At 48.4% G+C, this 19,822-nt stretch overlaps 2 protein-coding genes across 2 annotated transcripts; both read right to left on the bottom strand.

The window, feature by feature from the left end:
* Positions 1 to 10,055: 10,055 nt before the first annotated feature.
* On the bottom strand, positions 10,056 to 14,720 carry LOC121542436 (gap junction alpha-3 protein-like). The gene is made up of 4 exons (XM_041851830.1): positions 14,503 to 14,720; positions 12,965 to 13,027; positions 11,724 to 11,811; positions 10,056 to 11,574 (listed from the first exon to the last, which is right to left on the bottom strand). Exons 3-4 carry the CDS (start codon positions 11,790 to 11,792, stop codon positions 10,219 to 10,221), a joined length of 1,425 nt encoding a protein of 474 aa, XP_041707764.1. The 5' UTR covers positions 11,793 to 11,811; positions 12,965 to 13,027; positions 14,503 to 14,720; the 3' UTR covers positions 10,056 to 10,218.
* A 509-nt stretch (positions 14,721 to 15,229) lies between these two features.
* On the bottom strand, positions 15,230 to 18,355 carry LOC121542435 (gap junction beta-2 protein-like). The gene is made up of 3 exons (XM_045208430.1): positions 18,039 to 18,355; positions 16,432 to 16,954; positions 15,230 to 15,998 (listed from the first exon to the last, which is right to left on the bottom strand). Exons 2-3 carry the CDS (start codon positions 16,914 to 16,916, stop codon positions 15,656 to 15,658), a joined length of 828 nt encoding a protein of 275 aa, XP_045064365.1. The 5' UTR covers positions 16,917 to 16,954; positions 18,039 to 18,355; the 3' UTR covers positions 15,230 to 15,655.
* Between the last annotated feature and the right edge of the window lie 1,467 nt (positions 18,356 to 19,822).

Below are 19,822 nucleotides of genomic sequence, written 5' to 3'. Positions count from 1 at the left end.
ACTTGGCAGTGGTACTGGTAGGCTCACTATGTTTATGGCTTATATAATAATTCATTACATTTAGGCCTGGGGCAGAGCTCATACTCAGTCACTCTGTCTATGGTCCAAAGTTTCTGCCCACACACACACACACACATCCTATGGGGGTAAAGTGGAGTGAAGGGGTTCATGGGGTGATAAAAGGGATGGATGGTCTCTTTGTAGGAGATGTCTGGGACTGGTCATGTGACAACGATGGCATTCACGGACCTCCACACAACTAAATGGTCCGGTAGCCACATTTTTGCCCATTGTGATGACATAAAAGACGCCAGGGTCACTGGAAACCAGACAGACACAGATGCCCGACAGTAAAATACACCCTATTCCCTATGTATTGTATAACGTGTAGAAAAGACAGTTAGCTGTAAAATAAAAACCCTATTCCCCACATAGTGGACCAGAGCCCACATAAACTGGTTATAAGCTGTCATTACTGTTTATGACAGCTGGTATACTATCCATTTGACATTTACATTTTAGTCATTTAGCAGATGCTCTTATCCAGAGCGACTTACAGTTAGTGAGTGCATACATTTTCATACTGGCCCCCCGTGAGAATCGAACCCACAACCCTGGCGATGCAAACGCCATGCTCTACCAACTGAGCTACATGGGACTATCCTTATTGCAGATTAATGTATCCCTTCTGTCAAGTAAGGTTGGGCCTGTTGTTCTTTTCTCCTCTTGTCTGACCCAGGAACACCATAGTTTGACATCGCAAGCCATTCAACCACTCATTCAGTAGGTAGGAAGGGCGCCCAGTCATTATTAGAATGCTCCTCCCTCATCTCCATAGTGAGCTGTGGGGGGTGACTCCCTCAGAGCAGGATGTACTAAGATGCACCTAGACATTGATCTTAAGTCAGTTTTGTGTTCCCCCTGAATGGTTATTAAGGTGATGGTAAGCTGGTCCTAGATCTGTGCCAAAGGTCAATTTCTACCTGGACAAGCTCAGTGGCAAAATTATTTATAGGCATCTAGCTCTGTGATTGGCTAGTTTCCCAGCATCTGGTGTCTCCTTACCAATGTTGTGAGACAGATCCCTGATACACCCAATTTCTCATCTGTGTGCTAATGTTTGCATAGCAACAATAGTGTTCCCCGATCCCTGGAAAGGGTCACAGTGAAAAGTATGGCAGCTAACCTACACCTGACTGATGTGTGTGTGTGTGTGAGAGTGTGTGTGTCACATGAACACACACACACACACACACACACACACACACACACACACACACACACACACAGCCAGGCTTGCGCCCGGGTGATAGAAAGAGAGGGTGTGTGTGTGTATGGTGAGAGAGAGAGAAAAAAGTTTTCACCCCGATTAGTTTTTTTTGTTAGGGCTCAATCCCCTGTGCTTTCAGGAGCATAAAGGAAGTGCTGCTCTCAGCAGGGTCAGTGGGCTAGGCCTGCAGGGGAGGCCAGCGGCGAGTGGGGAACTATAGCCAGCGATTAACCAGGCAATCCTCTGCCAATCACATGATATGAACTAGTGTGGCCATGATAAAACAACGGGGGGGGTAAGTAGAGGGAGAGAGCACAGGACAGGGTGGGGTTTGGGGGAGAGAGCGAGAGATCTGAGGGAGTGGGAGATGTGGGGGGAGGGGAGGTATGTAGCGGGAGAGCACAGTACAGGGTGGGGTTTGGGGGAGTGAGAGAGAGGAGAGTAGGAGAGTTGTATGTAGAGGGAGATGGGAAGAAAGAGAGGGAGAGCTAAGGATGGAATATGCTGTCTGTACTCTTCCAAGGATTAAGATCCTCCTCTCCTAGACTTTTCCCACCATCTTTTTTTCAATCCACCAAATTGACTCCAGATGTCCCCAATTCTCCAAGATTCAGATCCATTTCTTGACTTCCCTCAGGCCCCTCCTCAAAGTGTATTTTTATCTCTATGAATACTGAACCAGTAAGGGCTAGGTACTGAAATTGACTGAGATATCTTGAATTTCACTATCACACCCAACTGTTCCCCATTGGTGTTGGTTACAGCTTGTCAGATAGGTTAGCTATAGTTGCATGTTATAAAGGAAACTAAATGAAATTTTGATGGACGTTCCTCATCACAGTGTGAAACCCGTGTGCCTGTGTGTCTTCCCAACCTCTCACTCCCTTCTCCTCTCTCCCCCACCCCTTCCTTTCCTCTCACCCTCCCTTCCCATCCCCCATGTCCTCAAAAAGTATAACTGCTATCTCTTTCTGCATTGTGGGAAGCCAAAGTATTTATTTTATTTCACCAAACAAAACCCCCAGGCAACAAGTTAGATATGGTACAAAAAGTTTATTCAGTAACAGTTTTGTAAACATTTGAGGTAAATGAACATTTACATCAACATGTTCTTACAAAAGTTGAGACGCAAGGCACTTCTCTTCATACAATGGGGTATCTGGTCCGAGCATTTCTAAATCTCCTTCCCTACCTCACTGGCCAATGAAATCTCACTCCACGCCAGAGATTCCAAAAGTCCAACAAAATGTGCCTGACACAACAATGGAGTATAATTTTAACCTAGCCAGACACCTCTCCAGTAATTATTTGACAAAGAAGTCAACAAAGAAGCAATATTTTTTCAAAATCAAATTTGTAGTCTTTTCTCTCTCTCGTAATTTTCTCATAAATATAAATACTTTCAAAAATATTGAGACATCCTCTTTTTGAGATGTCCTTTGTTATTTTATCTTAGAACAGCATTCTGTCTAAACTGTCCAGATCATTATCTACATGCTAAAGTGTCAATTTTAAACAACCAAAATGATAAGGTTATAAACACTTTTTCTCAGCAGAAATTGTGAGTTAACAGAACCGTAATCTGTTTTCAACAATGCTTGACGAAGTTCTATTGGTTGCCATTTTAGGTTTTCTCTCTTTGGTGGACAGCTGACCTACTCTTCGGGTTTTGTTATTTTGGATTACAATATCACAGCTCGATCCCATCACCTGGTGGCTTTTCTTTTACGTACTGTATGTGCATGGTACATAAACGATTTGTGAGGCACTTGGATTCTGTGTGTGTGGCAACGCAGCATACAGCAGACCTGATTCTCTAAGCATTTTAACACATTGTACAGCAGAGAACAGCAACAGCACATTCACGGTCTCGGTCGAAACCCTCTATCCCAAGATATACCCCAATGTAGAGTGTGTGTGTGTGTGTGTGTGTGTGTGTGTGAGAGAGAGAGAGAATAAAAGAAAGAGAGAAGGAAGGAAGGAAAGAAGAGTGTGAGGTTAAGGGAGGGGAGATAGAGAGAGAAATGGGAACAAACAGCCTATCTACATTGTAGAAATGTACTGTACTTTCTGTTCTTACTTTAAGTGCCAAAATTGAAGTGCCCCCTGCTTCTTGTTGCTTTATGGTAATAACCCCAGGTGGTGGTGGGATGATAACATTTCATTTCATCATAACAAGGTCAAAGGTCAAGTGCTTGAGTGAGTCAGTTGCAGTGAGTTGTAGTTTCACAGTAACAGAATTGACCCTTGTTCAAAACATAAAGAGGTACAAATGGCAAAAGAGATTTGTCCAAAACATTGTTCGATAGCTATGCTCTTTTCCTGAATGTTAGATGACAATAAAAGGAATTGATAAAAAAAAAAAAAAAGGGAAACCTAAAAGAAATACAACTGCATGTTAAGAGCCATTTTCTGATTTTAAAAACTGGCAGGAGTTGAAAAAAATTATACGCAAATGCACATTCCTATTGATTTTGCTATTATGATCCAGTAACAAACAAATAAATGTTATTGCCTTAAATAATACTCCTTATCAATCTATCTTCTAGCAATTCTATTGCCTACTCTCTAAGCACTATACTGAAACTTCCCATACTGACTACCAGTGGGGGCCTACAGTCTTAAATCTGCTGAATTTCTTTACGATGAGGACACACACTTCCTTAACACACTGCAAACACAAGCGTCAGTATGGGTTCTTTATAAGTCATAATTCTATATGTATAATATCCTATACCCTATATGTACTATGTAATATATTTACATATATATATTATTTACCCTGATGTAACTGCCTAAATGTTGTTGTAAACACTGAAACAAGACTCTATAATATATCTATTGCGCACACACACAAACACACACACACACAAACACACACACACACAGAAACTGTCACGACTTCCGCCGAGGCTGCCCCCCCGGTTCGGGCAGGTTTCGGCGTTCATCGTCACCGGAGTACTAGCTACTACCGATCCCATTCTCATCACTCCACTTGTCATGTCTTGTCAATCACACACACCTGGTGCTCATTCCCCTAATTAGTATGTGTATAAGTGTTCCCTCTGTTCCCCTTGTCTTTGTGAGTGATTGTTTGTTGTGAGAGCGTGTAGCTCGGTTGAGCTACTGTTCACTGTGTTTATGCCAAGGTGGATGTTTTCCCTTGTAATAGTTTTGTTTGACGCTTTGGGCATTTGATTTATGTAAACGGAATAAACTCTGGACTTCGGTATTTTACCTCCTGCACCTGACTCCTTCATTCACACCTCGTCACAGAATCATTCACCTGATCTGATATGGAGTCAGCAGGAGAAGACTGCATGCCTGGAGTTGTGGCAAGGGTCCAGGAGCATTCCTCGATGTTGGCCAGCTTGGGGGAAGTGATGGATTGGGTTCTTCAGGTGGTACAACGCCTGGAGAGGAGAGGATCCGATCTATCGAGACCAGCTGGTCAACCGGATCCAGCCACCTACACCCCAGCCCCGGAGGGATCCAGATATCCCGGCCACCTGCGTTTTATGGGATGGCAGCGCGATGTAAGGGATTCCTACTCCAACTGGAGTTGTATTTCGCCAGCATCAGGCCGGCGCCCCGAGAGCGGGAGATGGTATCCGTCCTCGTTTCCTGCCTTTGTGGGAGAGCCCTGGAGTGGGCCAACACAGTGTCTAACGAGGGAGGTACCGCGTTGGAGGACTACGGGAGTTTGCTCGCCTCTTTCTGGCCGTTTTTGATCACCCGCCTGAGGGTCGAGAGGCGGCGAACGACTGGTTCATCTGAGGCAGGGGACGAGGACCGCTCAGGACTACGCGCTGGAGTTCCGGACACTGACAGCGGGGTCCGGGTGGAACGAGTGGGCCCTGATCGACCATTTCCGATGCCACCTAAGGGAGGACGTCCGACGGGAGCTAGCCTTCTGGGATGCCATGCTATCGTTCTCCCAACTGGTGGACATGGACATCCGGCTGGACAATCTGCTAGCAGCCAGAGGACGTTCTAGTAGGGGTCTGCCCGTTCCCACTCCGGACGACTCTGACCCAGAGCAGATGGAGCTGTGGGGAGCCGCCGGTCGAGAGAGCGCAGGAAGACAGTGACAGTGCCACTCTGGTGGCACGAAGGGACAATCCACCTCACGTCGCAGTCAACGTACTTTTGGGTCTGGAGGCGGTAGGCAGAGTACTCACGCATCACCCCAGGTAACGAACACCCAAACGTGTTCAGAGTCCTTTGCGGCGCACTGTACTTTATCTATATTTTTTCCCGATCACTTGGTAGGTTCCCATTGTAAGGCGCTAGTCGATTCAGGCACAGCTGGGAATTTTATGGACAATGCATTTGCACGCCGTCAAGGCATTTCATTGGTTCCCCTAACCATTCCACTCCCCATCAGAGCACTTGATAGTCGACCATTAGGGTCCGGGTTGGTTAAGGAAGTTACGGTACCAATCACCATGATTACGCAGGAGACGCATGTTGAGCAGATCACCTTTATGATTATTGAGTCTTCTGCTTACCCTGTAGTCTTAGGTATCCCGTGGTTAGCCCTTCACAACCCCAATTTCTCATGGCCGCAGAGGGTTCTTACGGGGTGGTCGCGTGTGTGTCCGGGTAGGTGTCTAGGTGTTTCCGTTGGTGCGACCACAGTGGAAAGTTCAGACGGTACCCCCACCGTGCACATTCCCCCCAAATACCATGATCTGGCACTCGCGTTTTCCAAGACGCAAGCGACTAAATGACCACCTCATCGGGAGGGGGATTGCGCGATAAACCTTCGGGTAGACGCTGTACCTCCCAGGAGTCATGTGTATCCCCTGTCGCACGCTGAAACGGAGGCTATGGAAACATACGTCATCGAGTCCCTGCGCCAGGGGTATATCCGTTCCTCCACTTCACCTGCCTCCTCGAGTTTCTTCTTTGTGAAGAAGAAAGATGGCGGTTTACGCCTGTGAATTGATTATCGACCACTGAATAATGTGATGGTACGATTTAGTTATCCTCTTCCCCTCATTCCTTCAGTGATTGAGTCAACACATGGGGCCCGCTTTTTCACCAAATTTGACCTCAGGAATGCCTACAACCTGGTGCGTATTCGGGAAGGGGATGAATGGAAAACAGCATTCAGCACAACCTCGGGGCATTTTGAATACCTGGTGATGCCCTACGGTTTGATGAATGCTCCATCCGTTTTCCAGTCCTTTGTGAACAAGGTGTTTCGGGACATGCTTGGTCGCGGTGTGGTGGTCTACCTCGATGACATCCTGGTGTATTCCGCTACGCGCACCGAGCATGTGTCCCTGGTTCGCAGGGTACTGGTCCGACTGCTGGAAAATGATATTTATGCCAAGGCAGAGAAGTGTGAGTTTTTCCAGCAGTCAATCTCCTTCCTCGGATATCGCATTACCACCACAGGTGTGGAGATGGAGGGAGACCGCATTGCAGCCATGCGTAATTGGCCGACTCCAACCACGGTAAAGGAGGTGCAGCACTTCCTTGGCTTTGCCAACTACTATCGAAGGTTTATTCGGGGCTTTGGCAAGGTGCAGTTCCCATTACCTCCTTGATGAAGGGTGGGCCGTCCCGGCTCCGCTGGTCTGCTGAGGCTGATTTGGCCTTCAGTAGATTGCAGGGTCTGTTCACCTCAGCCCCGGTACTGGCTCATCCCGATCCATCACTACCGTTCGTAGTGGAGGTGGATGCGTCCGAGGTAGGGATAGGAGCTGTCTTATCCCAATGCTCGGGCATGCCACCCAAGCTCCGCCCCTGTGCCTTCTGTTCTAAGAAGCTCAGCTTGGCGGAGCAAACTACGGCATTGGTGTTTGGGAGCTGCTAGCTGTTGTCCGAGCTTTGACGGTGTGGAGACATTGGCTTGAAGGGGCGAAACACCCTTTCCTCGTCTGGACAGACCACCATAACCTGGAGTACATTCAGGCAGCGAGGAGGCTTAATCCTCACCAGGCCAGGTGGGCCCTCTTCTTCACCCGGTTTGATTTCACACTCTCATACATTCCGGGTACGAAGAACGTGAAGGCAGACGCACTGTCTCGGCTGTATGACACAGAGGAGAGGCCCAGAGACAACACCCCCATACTCCCGGCCTCATGCACTGTGGCGCCGGTAGTATGGGCGATGGACGCAGATACAGTGCAGGCATTACGCACAGATCCATCTCCACCGCAGTGTCCAGCTGGGCTGCAGTACATGCCTGCGCTTATCCGTGATCGTCTGATCTACTGGGCACACACGTTACCCTCCTCTGGTCATCCAGGTATCGGTCGTACAATGCGCTGCCTGACCGAGAAGTACTGGTGGCCTACCTTGGCTAAGGATGTGAAGGGGTATGTTTCCTCATGCTCAGTGTGCGCCCAGAGTAAGGCACCTAGGCAACTCCCAGCGTGTAAGCTACAACCTTTACCAGTTCCACAACGACCATGGTCTCACCTGAGTATTGATTTTCTCACTGATCTTCCCCCCTCCCAAGGTAACACCACTATCCTGGTCGTTGTGGACCGCTTTTCAAAGTCCTGCCGCCTCCTTCCTCTGCCCGGTCTCCCCACGGCCCTACAAACTGCAGAGGCTCTGTTTACTCACGTCTTCCGGCACTACGGGGTACCAGAGGATATAGTGTCCGACCGAGGTCCCCAGTTCACGTCTAGAGTCTGGAAGGCATTGATGGAACTTCTGGGGGTCTTGGTCAGCCTGACCTCTGGATTTCACCCCGAGAGTAATGGGCAGGTGGAAAGGGTGAATCAAGATGTGGGTAGGTTCCTGCAGACCTACTGTCAGGACCGGCCGGGGGAGTGGTCGGTGTTCCTGCCATGGGCAGAATATGCTCAGAACTCTCTCCGCCACTCCTCCACTAACCTAACACCCTTCCAATGTGTTTTAGGTTACCAACCGGTTCTGGCACCGTGGCACCAGATCCAGACCGAGGCTCCTGTGGTGGATGACTGGTTTCGGCGCGCGGAGTAGACTTGTGACGCTGCCCACGTTCGCCTCCAGCGCGCCGTGCGTCGTCAGAAGGCCAACGCTGACCGCCACCGGAGGGAGGCCCCGGTGTTCGTACCGGGGGATCAGGTCTGGCTCTCGACCCGGAATCTGCCCCTCCGCCTGCCCTGCCGGAAGCTGAGCCCACGGTTTTTGTGGGGCCGTTTAAAGTCCTGAGGAGAATATACGAGGTGACATACAGGTTGTTACTCCCCCCTGATTACCGTATTAACCCCTCGTTTCATGTGTCTCTCCTCAGGCCGGTGGTAGCTAGTCCGCTCCAGGAGTCTGAGGTACGGGAGGTTCCTCCACCTCCTCTGGACAGTGAGGGGGCCCCGGCAAACTCGGTCCGTTCCATCCTGGATTCGAGGCGTCGGGTGGGGGCCTTCAGTATCTCGTGGAGTGGGAGGGGTACGGTCCGGAGGAACGGTGCTGGGACATCCTCGATCCCTCCCTGTTGAGGGATTTTCCCCGTCGCCATCCGACTCGCCCTGCTCCGCGTACTCCTGGCCGTCCCCGAGGCCAGGGTCGGCGCACTGCTGGAGCCGCGTGTCGGGGGGGGGGGTACAGTCACGACTTCCGCCGAGGCTGTCCCCCCTCCTGGTTCGGGCAGGCTTCGTCGTTCGTCGTTACCGGAGTACTAGCTACTACCGATCCCATTCTCATCACTCTACTTGTCATGTCTTGTCAATCACACACACCTGGTGCTCATTCCCCTAATTAGTATGTGTATAAGTGTTCCCTCTGTTCCCCTTGTCTTTGTGAGTGATTGTTTGTTGTGAGAGTGTGTAGCTCGGTTGAGCTACTGTTCACTGTGTTTATGCCAAGGTGGATGTTTTCCTTTGTAATAGTTTCGTTTGACGCTTTGGGCGTTTGATTTATGTAAACGGAATAAACTCTGGACTTCGTATTTTACCTCTTGCGCCTGACTCCTTCATTCACACCTCGTCACAGAAACACACACACACAAAGCCTGTGAAGCCTAAAGACCAAGCCTCAGGTTGGGATCACGGCGGTAACATGGTTGAAGCTACACACTAGTATGGCTACACACCACAGTTACCGGTAGCAGGTCACCTTACGCACTGGTATTAACCTGATATGTACTAGTACATTACATATTATCAGAGGGTACTTAATTGTTAACTACCTGGCAACAAAATGTGCCTAGTCGTGCTTGTTTTACAAGTATTTCATAAGATATTATTGTGTAATTACCATGTAATTTGTAAGTAAATACCAAGTAATTTTGTATAAAGTGCCACCCAGGTACCCTATCCCCGTCTCTCTCCACTCCACCATAATGTCAGAGCGTCCCTCTCTTCATTGAGCTTAATAGGAAGGGTGAGCATGGAACGGACAGACAGACAGCTAGCTACGAGGCAGACAGACAGACACCAGGACACTAGGAAGAGACAATAGGACACATCGGCTTCATCTTAAAGGGTCCATCACAAGAAAATAAAAAGAAAGGGGAAAAAAATAAAAAAATTAACGAAAGCGCAAACCCTCTTCTGATGTCTCCCATCAAAGAATAAAGAAAACAGCAGAATTATGTTCATCTGAAATGTCGCTAATGTCCCCAACTAGTTAGTCCAATATCTCTAACCCTTTCATGGCATCTGCGCTGCAAACAGTGAATGTGTGTGTTCTCTCGCCACACACGTGTTGGCAACTCTTAACTTTGAAGCACCAAGCTATGCCTCACCTCATCGATTGCATCTCCAGATAACGTCACTTTTTTAGAGAGTAATATCAGGAGCATCTCAACTCCAGAGCCCCCCCTCCCACATTGCCTCTGTATTTCACACAACATTTGACACCTGATCATCATAGATATATCATGTATCGAACCCGGAGTCATCGGGGTTCGGTGGTGGATAGGGGTCTGCATGTGTTTGTATGTGATTGTGTGAAAGTGTGTGAGAGTGTGTGTGTGTGTGAGAGTGTGTGTGTGTGTGTGTGTGTTACACGGCAAGGTCGTCGGGCCGGGCTCGGACGCTGCTGGTCTTGCTGGCCCTGCTCAGCCTCCGGGCGTCCGCTGCTATGAAAACGGGCGGCTCGTGCATCTCCACCCGGGTCACCATGACATCATCACCGTGCGCCAGTGGCAGCACCGCCTCCACTTCCTCTTCTTCCTGCTGCTGGTGCTCCTCACTCCTTCTCGATTCCCCCAGGGGGAGGGTGGAGGAGCGGGAGTCGGGGATAGGAGGGGCAGTGTCCGGTGGAGGGGGTGACTGCTCCTGGTCGGAAGAGGAGGAGGGTAGGGGAGAAGGGGAGGAGGGAGGAGGAGGGTAGGAGGAGGACTTGGCAGCGTCCAGAGTCTGCAGCTCCATGGCCATGTTGGCCCAGTTCTGCTCCACGGACTGCTGCTGGCCGCTGCCCTCGCTGCCGTAGAAGGATGTGGGAGGAGCCTCCAGCAGGAAGTCTTCATGGAAACGGTCCATCTTGAGTTCCGCCGCCACTGCCTGCTGCTCGGATAAGGCGGCCATGGCGTTTGCCTGCTCATTGGGCAGGTATACCACGTTCACGCCACCGTATGTAGGCAGGCAGTTGAGGGCCGGGTGGGCGATCCCCTCCTGGATCATATTGGACTCCACCGCCTCGTCTCTGGCCAGGGGGAGCGCCATTCGGTCGGGCGCAAACTCGTTGCTGACCCCCTGCTTCACCTTCTTCCATCCCAGGTGGTATATCTCCAGCAGGTTGAGCAGCAGGGAGACGCAGGCCACCACCAGCATGAAGATGATGAAGATGGTCTTCTCTGTGGGGCGTGAGATGAAGCAGTCCACCGTGTTGGGGCAGGGCCAGCGACCACACTTATACAGGGGGCTGAGCTGGAAGCCATACAGGAAGTACTGACCCAGGATGAAGCCCACCTCGAACAGCGTCTTGAAGATGATGTTGAACACGTACGTGCGCAGGAGAGCCCCCCGGATGCGAATTTTACCGTGCTCGTCTCTGATTGGGGGCTTCTCCTTTTTCCCTCCTCCCCCTCCTCCTCCTCCGTTCCTGTACAGAGGGTCTCTCTCCTCCTGCTGCCGGCTGGCCTTCCGCAGCTCCTCCTCCTTCTCGCGGCGTTTCTCCTCCATGCGGACAATGTGCAGCACGTGTCCCAGGTAGATCAAGGTGGGCGTGGACACAAAGATAATCTGCAGCACCCAGAAGCGGATGTGTGAGATGGGGAAGGCTTCGTCGTAGCACACGTTCTCGCAACCGGGCTGCTGCGTGTTGCAGGTAAAGTCTGACTGCTCGTCACCCCACACCTCCTCCGCAGCCGTCCCGAGGACCAGGATACGGAAGATGAAGAGGACTGTCAGCCACACCTGGACACAAGGGACATAACGTCACATCAGAGGGTATAAGGGGCTATATATCATAGGAATAAAAGGGTCATAAGGTGACATACAGTAATGTACATGTATTTTAGTCAATCAAATAACTGTATAAATGTATAAATCAATCAATCAGTGACCTTGCCAATCACGGTGGAGTGTTCTTGAGCGTTCTCCAGCAGCCGACCCAGAAAGCTCCAGTCACCCATGCTTCACACGATTTCTAGCCTGGGGAGAGAGAGCACAGCCTGGGATGAGTAGCAACTGGGTGAGGCCTGGGTGGGGAGAGGCTGGGGGGGAATGGCTGGGGGAGAGAGGTGGGGAGAGGCTGGGGGAGAGGGGAGAGGCTGGAGGAGAGGCAGGAGAGAGGTCGGGTGAAGCTGGAGAGAGGTGCAGATAGAGAGGTGGGGGAAAGCTGGAAAGATGGAGATAGGAGGGAGTGACAGAGAGGGAATAGGGCTGCATAGGCACCGACTGGGGATGAGAGGGAGGAGAGAGGTGGGGAGAGAACACACACAGAATGAGGGAGCATAGGCCAGGGAGAGGGGGAGCACAGGCACGGGTGAGTAACAACTGAGAGAGTAAGGAAACAGGAAAGGGAGGAGGGAAATGAGAGAGGGGGACATGAGAAAAGAGGGGAATAAAAACCTTGAATGAAAATGTACAGGTTCAGAAACCAAAACAAACATTGGTGGAGTTGACCTCTGGTTTGAAGCCATAATATTAGAAAACATTACTGTCATATTGTGTACACATAATGTATCCATCCTATGTACTTTCTTCTCCCGACATCACTCTGTGAAGTCACACAATCTCTCAGTCAAAGCCAATGCGTTTGGCACTGAAGGAGGCAGCAGGGTTGCATTTAGGAGGCGGCATGATTCCCTGTTCTACATAAAGGAGACATATCTGTTCTAATATATTTCTATCTGAAGGTTCTGTAATGTGGCATCCCACAGCCCAGAAAATCTGTGGAGAGCACCGAACAACACTTGTCTCCCTCGGACACAGGATCGACGCCATCGAGTCAGTCATACGGGACTAACAAGCTGCTTTGATCACTTTCACTCTCGACAGGCCACATACTTCTCTAATACATTCTCTAATCACAGTACTGGAGACTGAGATTAAACGCTCCAATAAAAAATCCTGAGCACCACCATTGTGCTTCTTACAGGCCTACTAGAATCATTAACAACAATTGAAAGGAAAGCTTTTCCCAGTGCTGACATTTTACAGTTCTATCAATTTGAAACCAGCCATAATTGAGAATCCAGTGCCCACGACAACTTCTGAACACATTGCAAAGCAGATGAAAAAAGGACCAGATATCCGATGACCCAAAAAAGCACCCCAAAGCAGTGAAAGACGGTGGACTTACTAAAATGTTGTTGTATTGTCAGTGATAAATCCATCGACTAGTGGTTCAAAAGAAATACAATACCTGGAAGCAAAAACAAATCATATCAGTTATGAATTACATTATAATGTCATTTAAATATGCTTACATTACCCAAATACCCAAATTGACCATTCTCTTGTATGCCTATTGTCCATGCAACTTACGATATAGACACTTCAGAGATAAGTGGAAAACTCTAATCTTGAAGATAAGATGTTTTCGCAATTTATACTGGCTTCTACAAGCCTACAGGCCACCAATAAAAATGTATCATGTCTTCAATGTCAAAAACCTACATCATCTTCCCCCAAAATTTATATTTCTCTGAAATAGGTGACTTTGGGGTTTCTAATTGGACAGACTACATGGAACCATGAACCCTATGCATGCCACATCAATGATAGACATATTAGTTTTGTTTTGAAAGGCAGATTTAATTGAGGAATGTCGACAATCTATCCATAGGCCTGTCTATGTGTTGCTGGGCAAGCGGGTTACAATGGCTGGCCATCTGTGGCAGTCTGAATGAGTACATAACAGCCTGGGAGGAATGCTGGGATCATCAGAACACAGAACTGCTGATGAGGGGAAATATTTGCCCCGGATCAACTGATATGCATTTACAGAGGGCTCTATCTCACCAATGCATAGATACAACAACAAAAAACTGACCCCAGTGGCATTACTCTACCTGTTACAAACTGCTGTTTGGAAATGAAGTGTTTTTACAAACTTTGAAAAAAAGGGCCTATTTTCCTCATGTTTAAACACAGTCAGGCTGTTACTGTAAAATATTTGATTACTATGATTATCACAGTATCCTAATCTATCGATTGGTGGTGCATTGTTGCTGAATGTAGCTCATATTAGCTGAACTCAAATCACTGGCCTTCTACAGTTCAATATTCATTTCAATAGATGATTCCATGGTCCAGTTATGCCTGGCCTAGCCTGCTCAATAACGGACTGGTATCAAACTGGTGCAATGCCCCTCTATAATGACAGTGTGTGTCGAGCTTCACATTATATGTGTTGATCCTTTTGAGGTTTTGATGAAATACCGTCTGTCACCTCTGACAATAGAGAAGCTGCCAGACGCGCATTATGCTCCTTGGCACTGGCTATTGACGGATCAGCGGCATTGTGTTCCAGCAGCCGCACCATTTAACTATTTGACCACACTGACCCAAGCTATTTAAAAAGATAAACCTTAGGCAGTGGTAGATATCCTACCAGAATCCCTATTGATACAGTAATTGATTGTAGGCTAAATCAATTCAACATCACTTGCATTGGAATTGGCGAGCGTAAAAGTGGCTACTTGGCGTTCCCAAATAAGCATATGGACAGGGTGGATGGATAGGCTACCCAAGCCTTGGCCACTTGAAGCAATATCCGGTGGTCACTGAAGCTATCCAAATTTTGAAAGGGTTGGAAAATCCTACAGACCTCCCCAGGTAGAAAGATCCCTCCCCTTCCCTCTCATTCTCCAAATCGTCGCAGCTCTGACAGCTTACCAATCTCCTTTGACAGCGGCCGGCCAAAAACTTTTTCCCGGAAGCGTCGAGATCTGCGTTCTCTTCTTTTCTCCCGCGGGGTTCGAGGCCAGGCGTGCGCGAGAGAAAGAGAGCGAACAAGAGCGAGAGAGAGACAGCGCGAGGGTGAGAAAAGCGAGGCTAGTCTAAGGGCGCGTGTGGAACCTGGAGATGGGGTCCCGCAAAGCGCAGCGGCTGCGTCCCGTGCCCAGCCATCGCTACTGTCACATTGTGTGACCATCCATGAGTGCACGCGTGGGGGGAGGGGGGGTGTCGCCCACCCGTCAACCCCCCGTCACCTCCCACTCCACCCTGCCACCCTGCTCTTCCGAAATTCCACACCGGGACTCCAAAACTGTGCATGGCGTCTCCGCGCCCAGGGGGGAAATTATGGCCTTTACTATGCTGGAGAACAGTAGGCCTAAATGCATATAGATGAGTTATCTGAACATCTTCTTTGTGCACTTTATATATTTTTTGTAGTACTCTATTTTACATTTGTGCTATCTGAAAATCTCATGATTAAGTGCTGGGATGTGCTTCCTCAGGCCCACTAACACAACCACATGATTGACAATCATCATCTGAACACCCACCATCACCCATATTGTGAAATGCAGCTTTGCTCAAATGTGTCTCAATGATCACACAGTATATAAAATATATAATCATTTTATTTCAGGAGTTTTTAAAACACACACATCCTCTGTAGGTCATTGCATAAGCGTTTACTCATAGTACTCTACTGTGATTCTGCGAATTCCATTGTCAGTGTATTTACAATGTTATCTCTTCATTACCAACATCACAATTCCATAGGAGCTATACAAACTGTCTGTCTGTCTGTCTGTCTGTCTGTCTGTCTGTCTGTCTGTCTGTCTGTCTGTCTGTCTGTTTGTAGGCCTATGTCTTTGCCTGCGAGGGGTCAGTGGGCGTGTGTGAATATTGGCCACTAGATGGCGTAGTTACTCCAGTGACTGAAGCAGGGAAGGAGAGCTTCTGTGCATGTCTGGAGTGGACTACACAGTATTTACACATATTTGTGATTCGGTGTGTGTGTGTGTGTACTATAGGCTACTTATGTTTTGCATGTCTGCGTGTGTATATGTACACTATGTCTATAGCTCCCCCGTCCTCACACCGCCTTGCTGCAGGTGGACCCAGACGAAGAGGACGGCAACAACTTCTCATTCTTGTCTTTGGAGGAGGTTGAGGAACAGTTTGCACCCTTCCCTTTCTGTTTCCCCCCTCTGCGCCGTGACGACAGGCACCGAGCGATGGCCTTGGCGACCAGGTAGGCCAGTTCGGCCATGTTGAGTGCCATACAGACGCAGGAGGAGGTGGCCATGAAGACGGTGAAGATGGTTTTTTCTGTGGGGCGGGAGACAAAGCAGTCCACCAGGTTGGGACAGGGCCACTGGTCACACTGGACCAGCCTGGGCATCTGGAAGCCGTCGTACAACACGTATAGCGCATACCTGGAGAACGAAGGTGAAGATAAATGCAACAGCAGGAAAATAATCCTGCAGCAACAGGAAATGTGAATTATTATGCAGATTATTATTAATGGACATTTTTGTAGGGGTTGATATATTTTTCATTAGGGCAAATCAAGTCTGACATTTCAAAGTGGAACTTTCAAACTTCAGAAGCCTTTTTAAACCTCAAATACACTACAAGTTTTACATTTCCTGCATTGCGTGAACATTCTCCTGCAACAGGGTGATCAAATTAAGATCCTACATCTGTACATGGTGATGTCATGAATCTTGAGGAAGTGTATCTACATCTTATTCTTAAGTGTTTGTATGTACGGTAATGGAGATGGTTCATTGAGCTACACTCAAGTAACCTGTCTGCCTGAAATAAAGACTTGTTAGGCTTTGCTCAGTGGGCTAACACAGTACGTACATGAAGCCTCCCTCGAACAGCAGGCGGAAGACCAGACTACAGGCGTATGTCCACCACAGTGGCCCGGCGATCGGCAGCCTCCGCCTCCTTAGGCTCTCTAGCTCCGCCTCCTGGGCTGCCTGGGCCTTGTCGCTGCGGCAACGCCCCCCGACTGAACCCTGCTGCAGGACCTGCCGTTTGTCGCCGTGATTACGGTAGGCCACGTACATGGCGACGAGGAGAGCGGGCGTGGAGACGAAGACAAGCTGCAGGCACCAGAGCCGGATGTGGGACACGGGGAAGAAGTGGTCATAGCAGACGTTCTCGCAGCCCGGCTGCAGGGTGTTGCAGACAAAGTCGCTCTGTTCGTCCCCCCAGACGCTCTCGGCCGCCAGGACCAGCACGGTGACCCGGAAGATGAAGAGGACAGACAGCCACACCTTCCCCAGGCTGGTGGAGTGGCGGTTCACACCAGCCAGCTGGGTGTACAGGGTCCCCCAGGTCATCTCTCCTGCTCCTCTGGCCCAGAACACACACCTCTACCCTGGGGAGAGACCAGAGGAGAGAGGGGGTGAGGGCCGGATCAAAGAAGGGAGAGTTGGAGGGAAGAGAGAGGAAGGAGGAGATAGGAGAACATTAGGTACAGGGTCCCCCAGCTCATCGATCCTCTGCTGCCCAGGAACAATCCACTCTACTGGGGAGAGAGGAGAGGAGAAAGGGGGTGAAAGTTGAGGTAAAAAATTAAATAGAGAGGGAGGAGAAAAAGAATGAGATGAGAAGAGGAAGTATAGCGATGAGAGGAGGAGGAGAGAGAGAGAGAGAGAGAGCACTGAATACAGTTGCTTGGCTAGAGCAGTGCCAATATTGTAATGAACTATTGATCCATCCCACACTTCTACTGTGCTACACTCTTAGAAAAAAACAGGGTTCTTTGGCTATCCTCGTAGGAGAACCCTTTTTGGTTCCAGGTAGAACCCTTTTTGGTTTCAGGTCGAACCCTTTTGGGTTCCATGTAGAACTCTGGGGTTCTTCATGGAACCCAAAAGGGTTCTATCTGGAACCAAAAGGGTTCTACCTAGTACCAAAAAGGGTTCTACAAAGGGTTCTCCTGTAGGGACAGCCGAAGAACCCTTTTAGGTTCTAGATAGCACCTTTTTTTCCCTAAGAGTGTACAGCTGCTCTACACAGCCATACTTCGTTTTTATAACTGCATTATGACTACACGTTACATTCACCTCTCGAAGACACCCAATAGTCACATCAATGGGCTTTACATGTTATAATAATACAATATCAATATGGCTGAAGTTGAAGTGTTATTTTTTTATTCACTTCATAAGTTGTTTTTAAAGTGATTTTGAGATTCAATGTGTGATGAAAAGCGCTATATAAAATAAATCTATTATTATTATGATTATGATTATTATTATAATAAGTAAAGTCAATACATCATGCACGATGAAATTATTATTTTCAACTCCACAATACTTCCATCATGTAATAACAAAAATACTTTTTACATAACGTCTCCAAATTGTTTTTAATTTTCCATCTAATTAAATAAATAGAGAAAAAGAAGTCACTTAGCTGAAAGAGAACAGAAAAACACACCAACCTGTCTTCCTCACCTTTTCTCCTGTGTTTCAGGGAACCTCCATGAAGTTATTCTACTTGGTTCACTCTGCCATGGTCAGATCAAACAGAGTTCCAGGGAGAGACAGTCTAGGGTGAGACGCAGACCATTGATTTACGGCTGAATTGAACTGATGTGCTCTGAGCACTCGCAGAGACGCACCTGAACTTGTGGATTCACCTACGTGACATCAGTTTCGGGGCGGAGCTGAAATCTGGAGCGACAACAAGTTCAAGTGCAGTTTGAGTGAGTCTTGAGCTGATGTTCCTATGTATAAGAAACACAAAAGCCATAGATGTTGGCTGATGTGCATCTTTCTCTGCTTGACTCAAATATATTTATGTGTGTGTCTCTGTGTGTGTACTGACTGAGAGAGGAGGAGTTCATTCAGTCAGTCAATCAAAAGAGGTTTTGTTTTCTTGTGGTTCTAACCAAACAGCAAATCCCACATTGGGTGATTACACTGTTTTTGGTGTATGCATGCACAAACCAGGTCTTGATGTCTTTACACTCAAAGGTAGTCAAAATGTTGACCTCAGGGTATATTTTACACACTATGAATGTTTGCCAAATCTAGACTTAAACACTCCACAAAAACACATTGAACCCTACCCCACCACAACCCCATCCCACCCACATCCAGGTGCTTGCAAGATCCAGTTTGTTCATGCACCTTGGTTGAACTGCATTGTAGCAGTATACAGTAGTCCACCCAAACACTCCCCTTCTGTCTGAGTGGCTCAGTGGACGAAGTGAAACACTTTCCTTTCTATTCATCTCTCTGTCCCCCCTTTTATCCCTCACTACCAAACTGCTCCCACCAGATTGGGTTTCCCTAATCGACCCCATCCTGCCCCACCAGGATAACAGCAGGGCACAGTGAGGACACACACACACACACACACACACACACACACACACACACACACACACACACACATGGTTGTCTCCTATTTCTTGGAGATTGGGAGCGGATGCTCAATGGTAGATTGGGGGTGGACAGAGCAGAGTGGCTGAAGGGTGGGCACTGGGCACAAACCCTGGTGAGGGCAGAGGAAGGAGGGGGTACAGGGCTGGGTAGAGCTGAGGTGGGGTGGGTAGTGGGTACAGGCATGGCTTTGTGTGGCTCCTTTTGGCGACAACAACAGTTCTGTTTACCAACGAGGTGAGGTGACAGTGGGGTTTGGTGCTGCATGACAAGAGACGATGATAACTGGTAATGTCCTCCTCAGCCAGATGTGATGTGCTCATCTGAGAAAAGTTTGTATTGTATTGAGACTGTGAGTGTGTATCGTATTGAGACTGTGAGTGTGTATCGTATTGAGACTGTGAGTGTGTATCGTATTGAGACTGTGAGTGTGTATTGTATTGAGACTGTGAGTGTGTATCGTATTGAGACTGTGAGTGTGTATCGTATTGAGACTGTGAGTGTGTATCGTATTGAGACTGTGAATGTGTGTGTATGACTCTGTACATGTGTGTGGGAAGCAGCACATTCCATGCACATGTAACAAGGCCTGCATAACTGTCTAATTTTGTAACTTCGTCAGATCAGTTAGACCCAATGTGAACTTTCACCCTGTGGAGATGGCTATCTACATTTCTATGGCATGTTTTTGTGTAACAGGCGGATTAATGTGCATATTCATTTTCTCACACTTCTCCACACTTGGCATGAGTCCCATTCCGATCTCATTAAAGATCAACCTCTAGCCATTTGCAAATACATAGACACACATGTTGGAGTGTAGGACTCGTCACCTCAGCACGATTCTCTGC

Source organism: Coregonus clupeaformis, chromosome 28 (assembly GCF_020615455.1).
Source record: "Coregonus clupeaformis isolate EN_2021a chromosome 28, ASM2061545v1, whole genome shotgun sequence".
Classification (NCBI taxonomy): domain Eukaryota; kingdom Metazoa; phylum Chordata; class Actinopteri; order Salmoniformes; family Salmonidae; genus Coregonus; species Coregonus clupeaformis.
The sequence above is the reverse complement of the archived record's forward strand: the minus strand, read 5'-3'. Positions and strand labels throughout refer to the sequence as shown.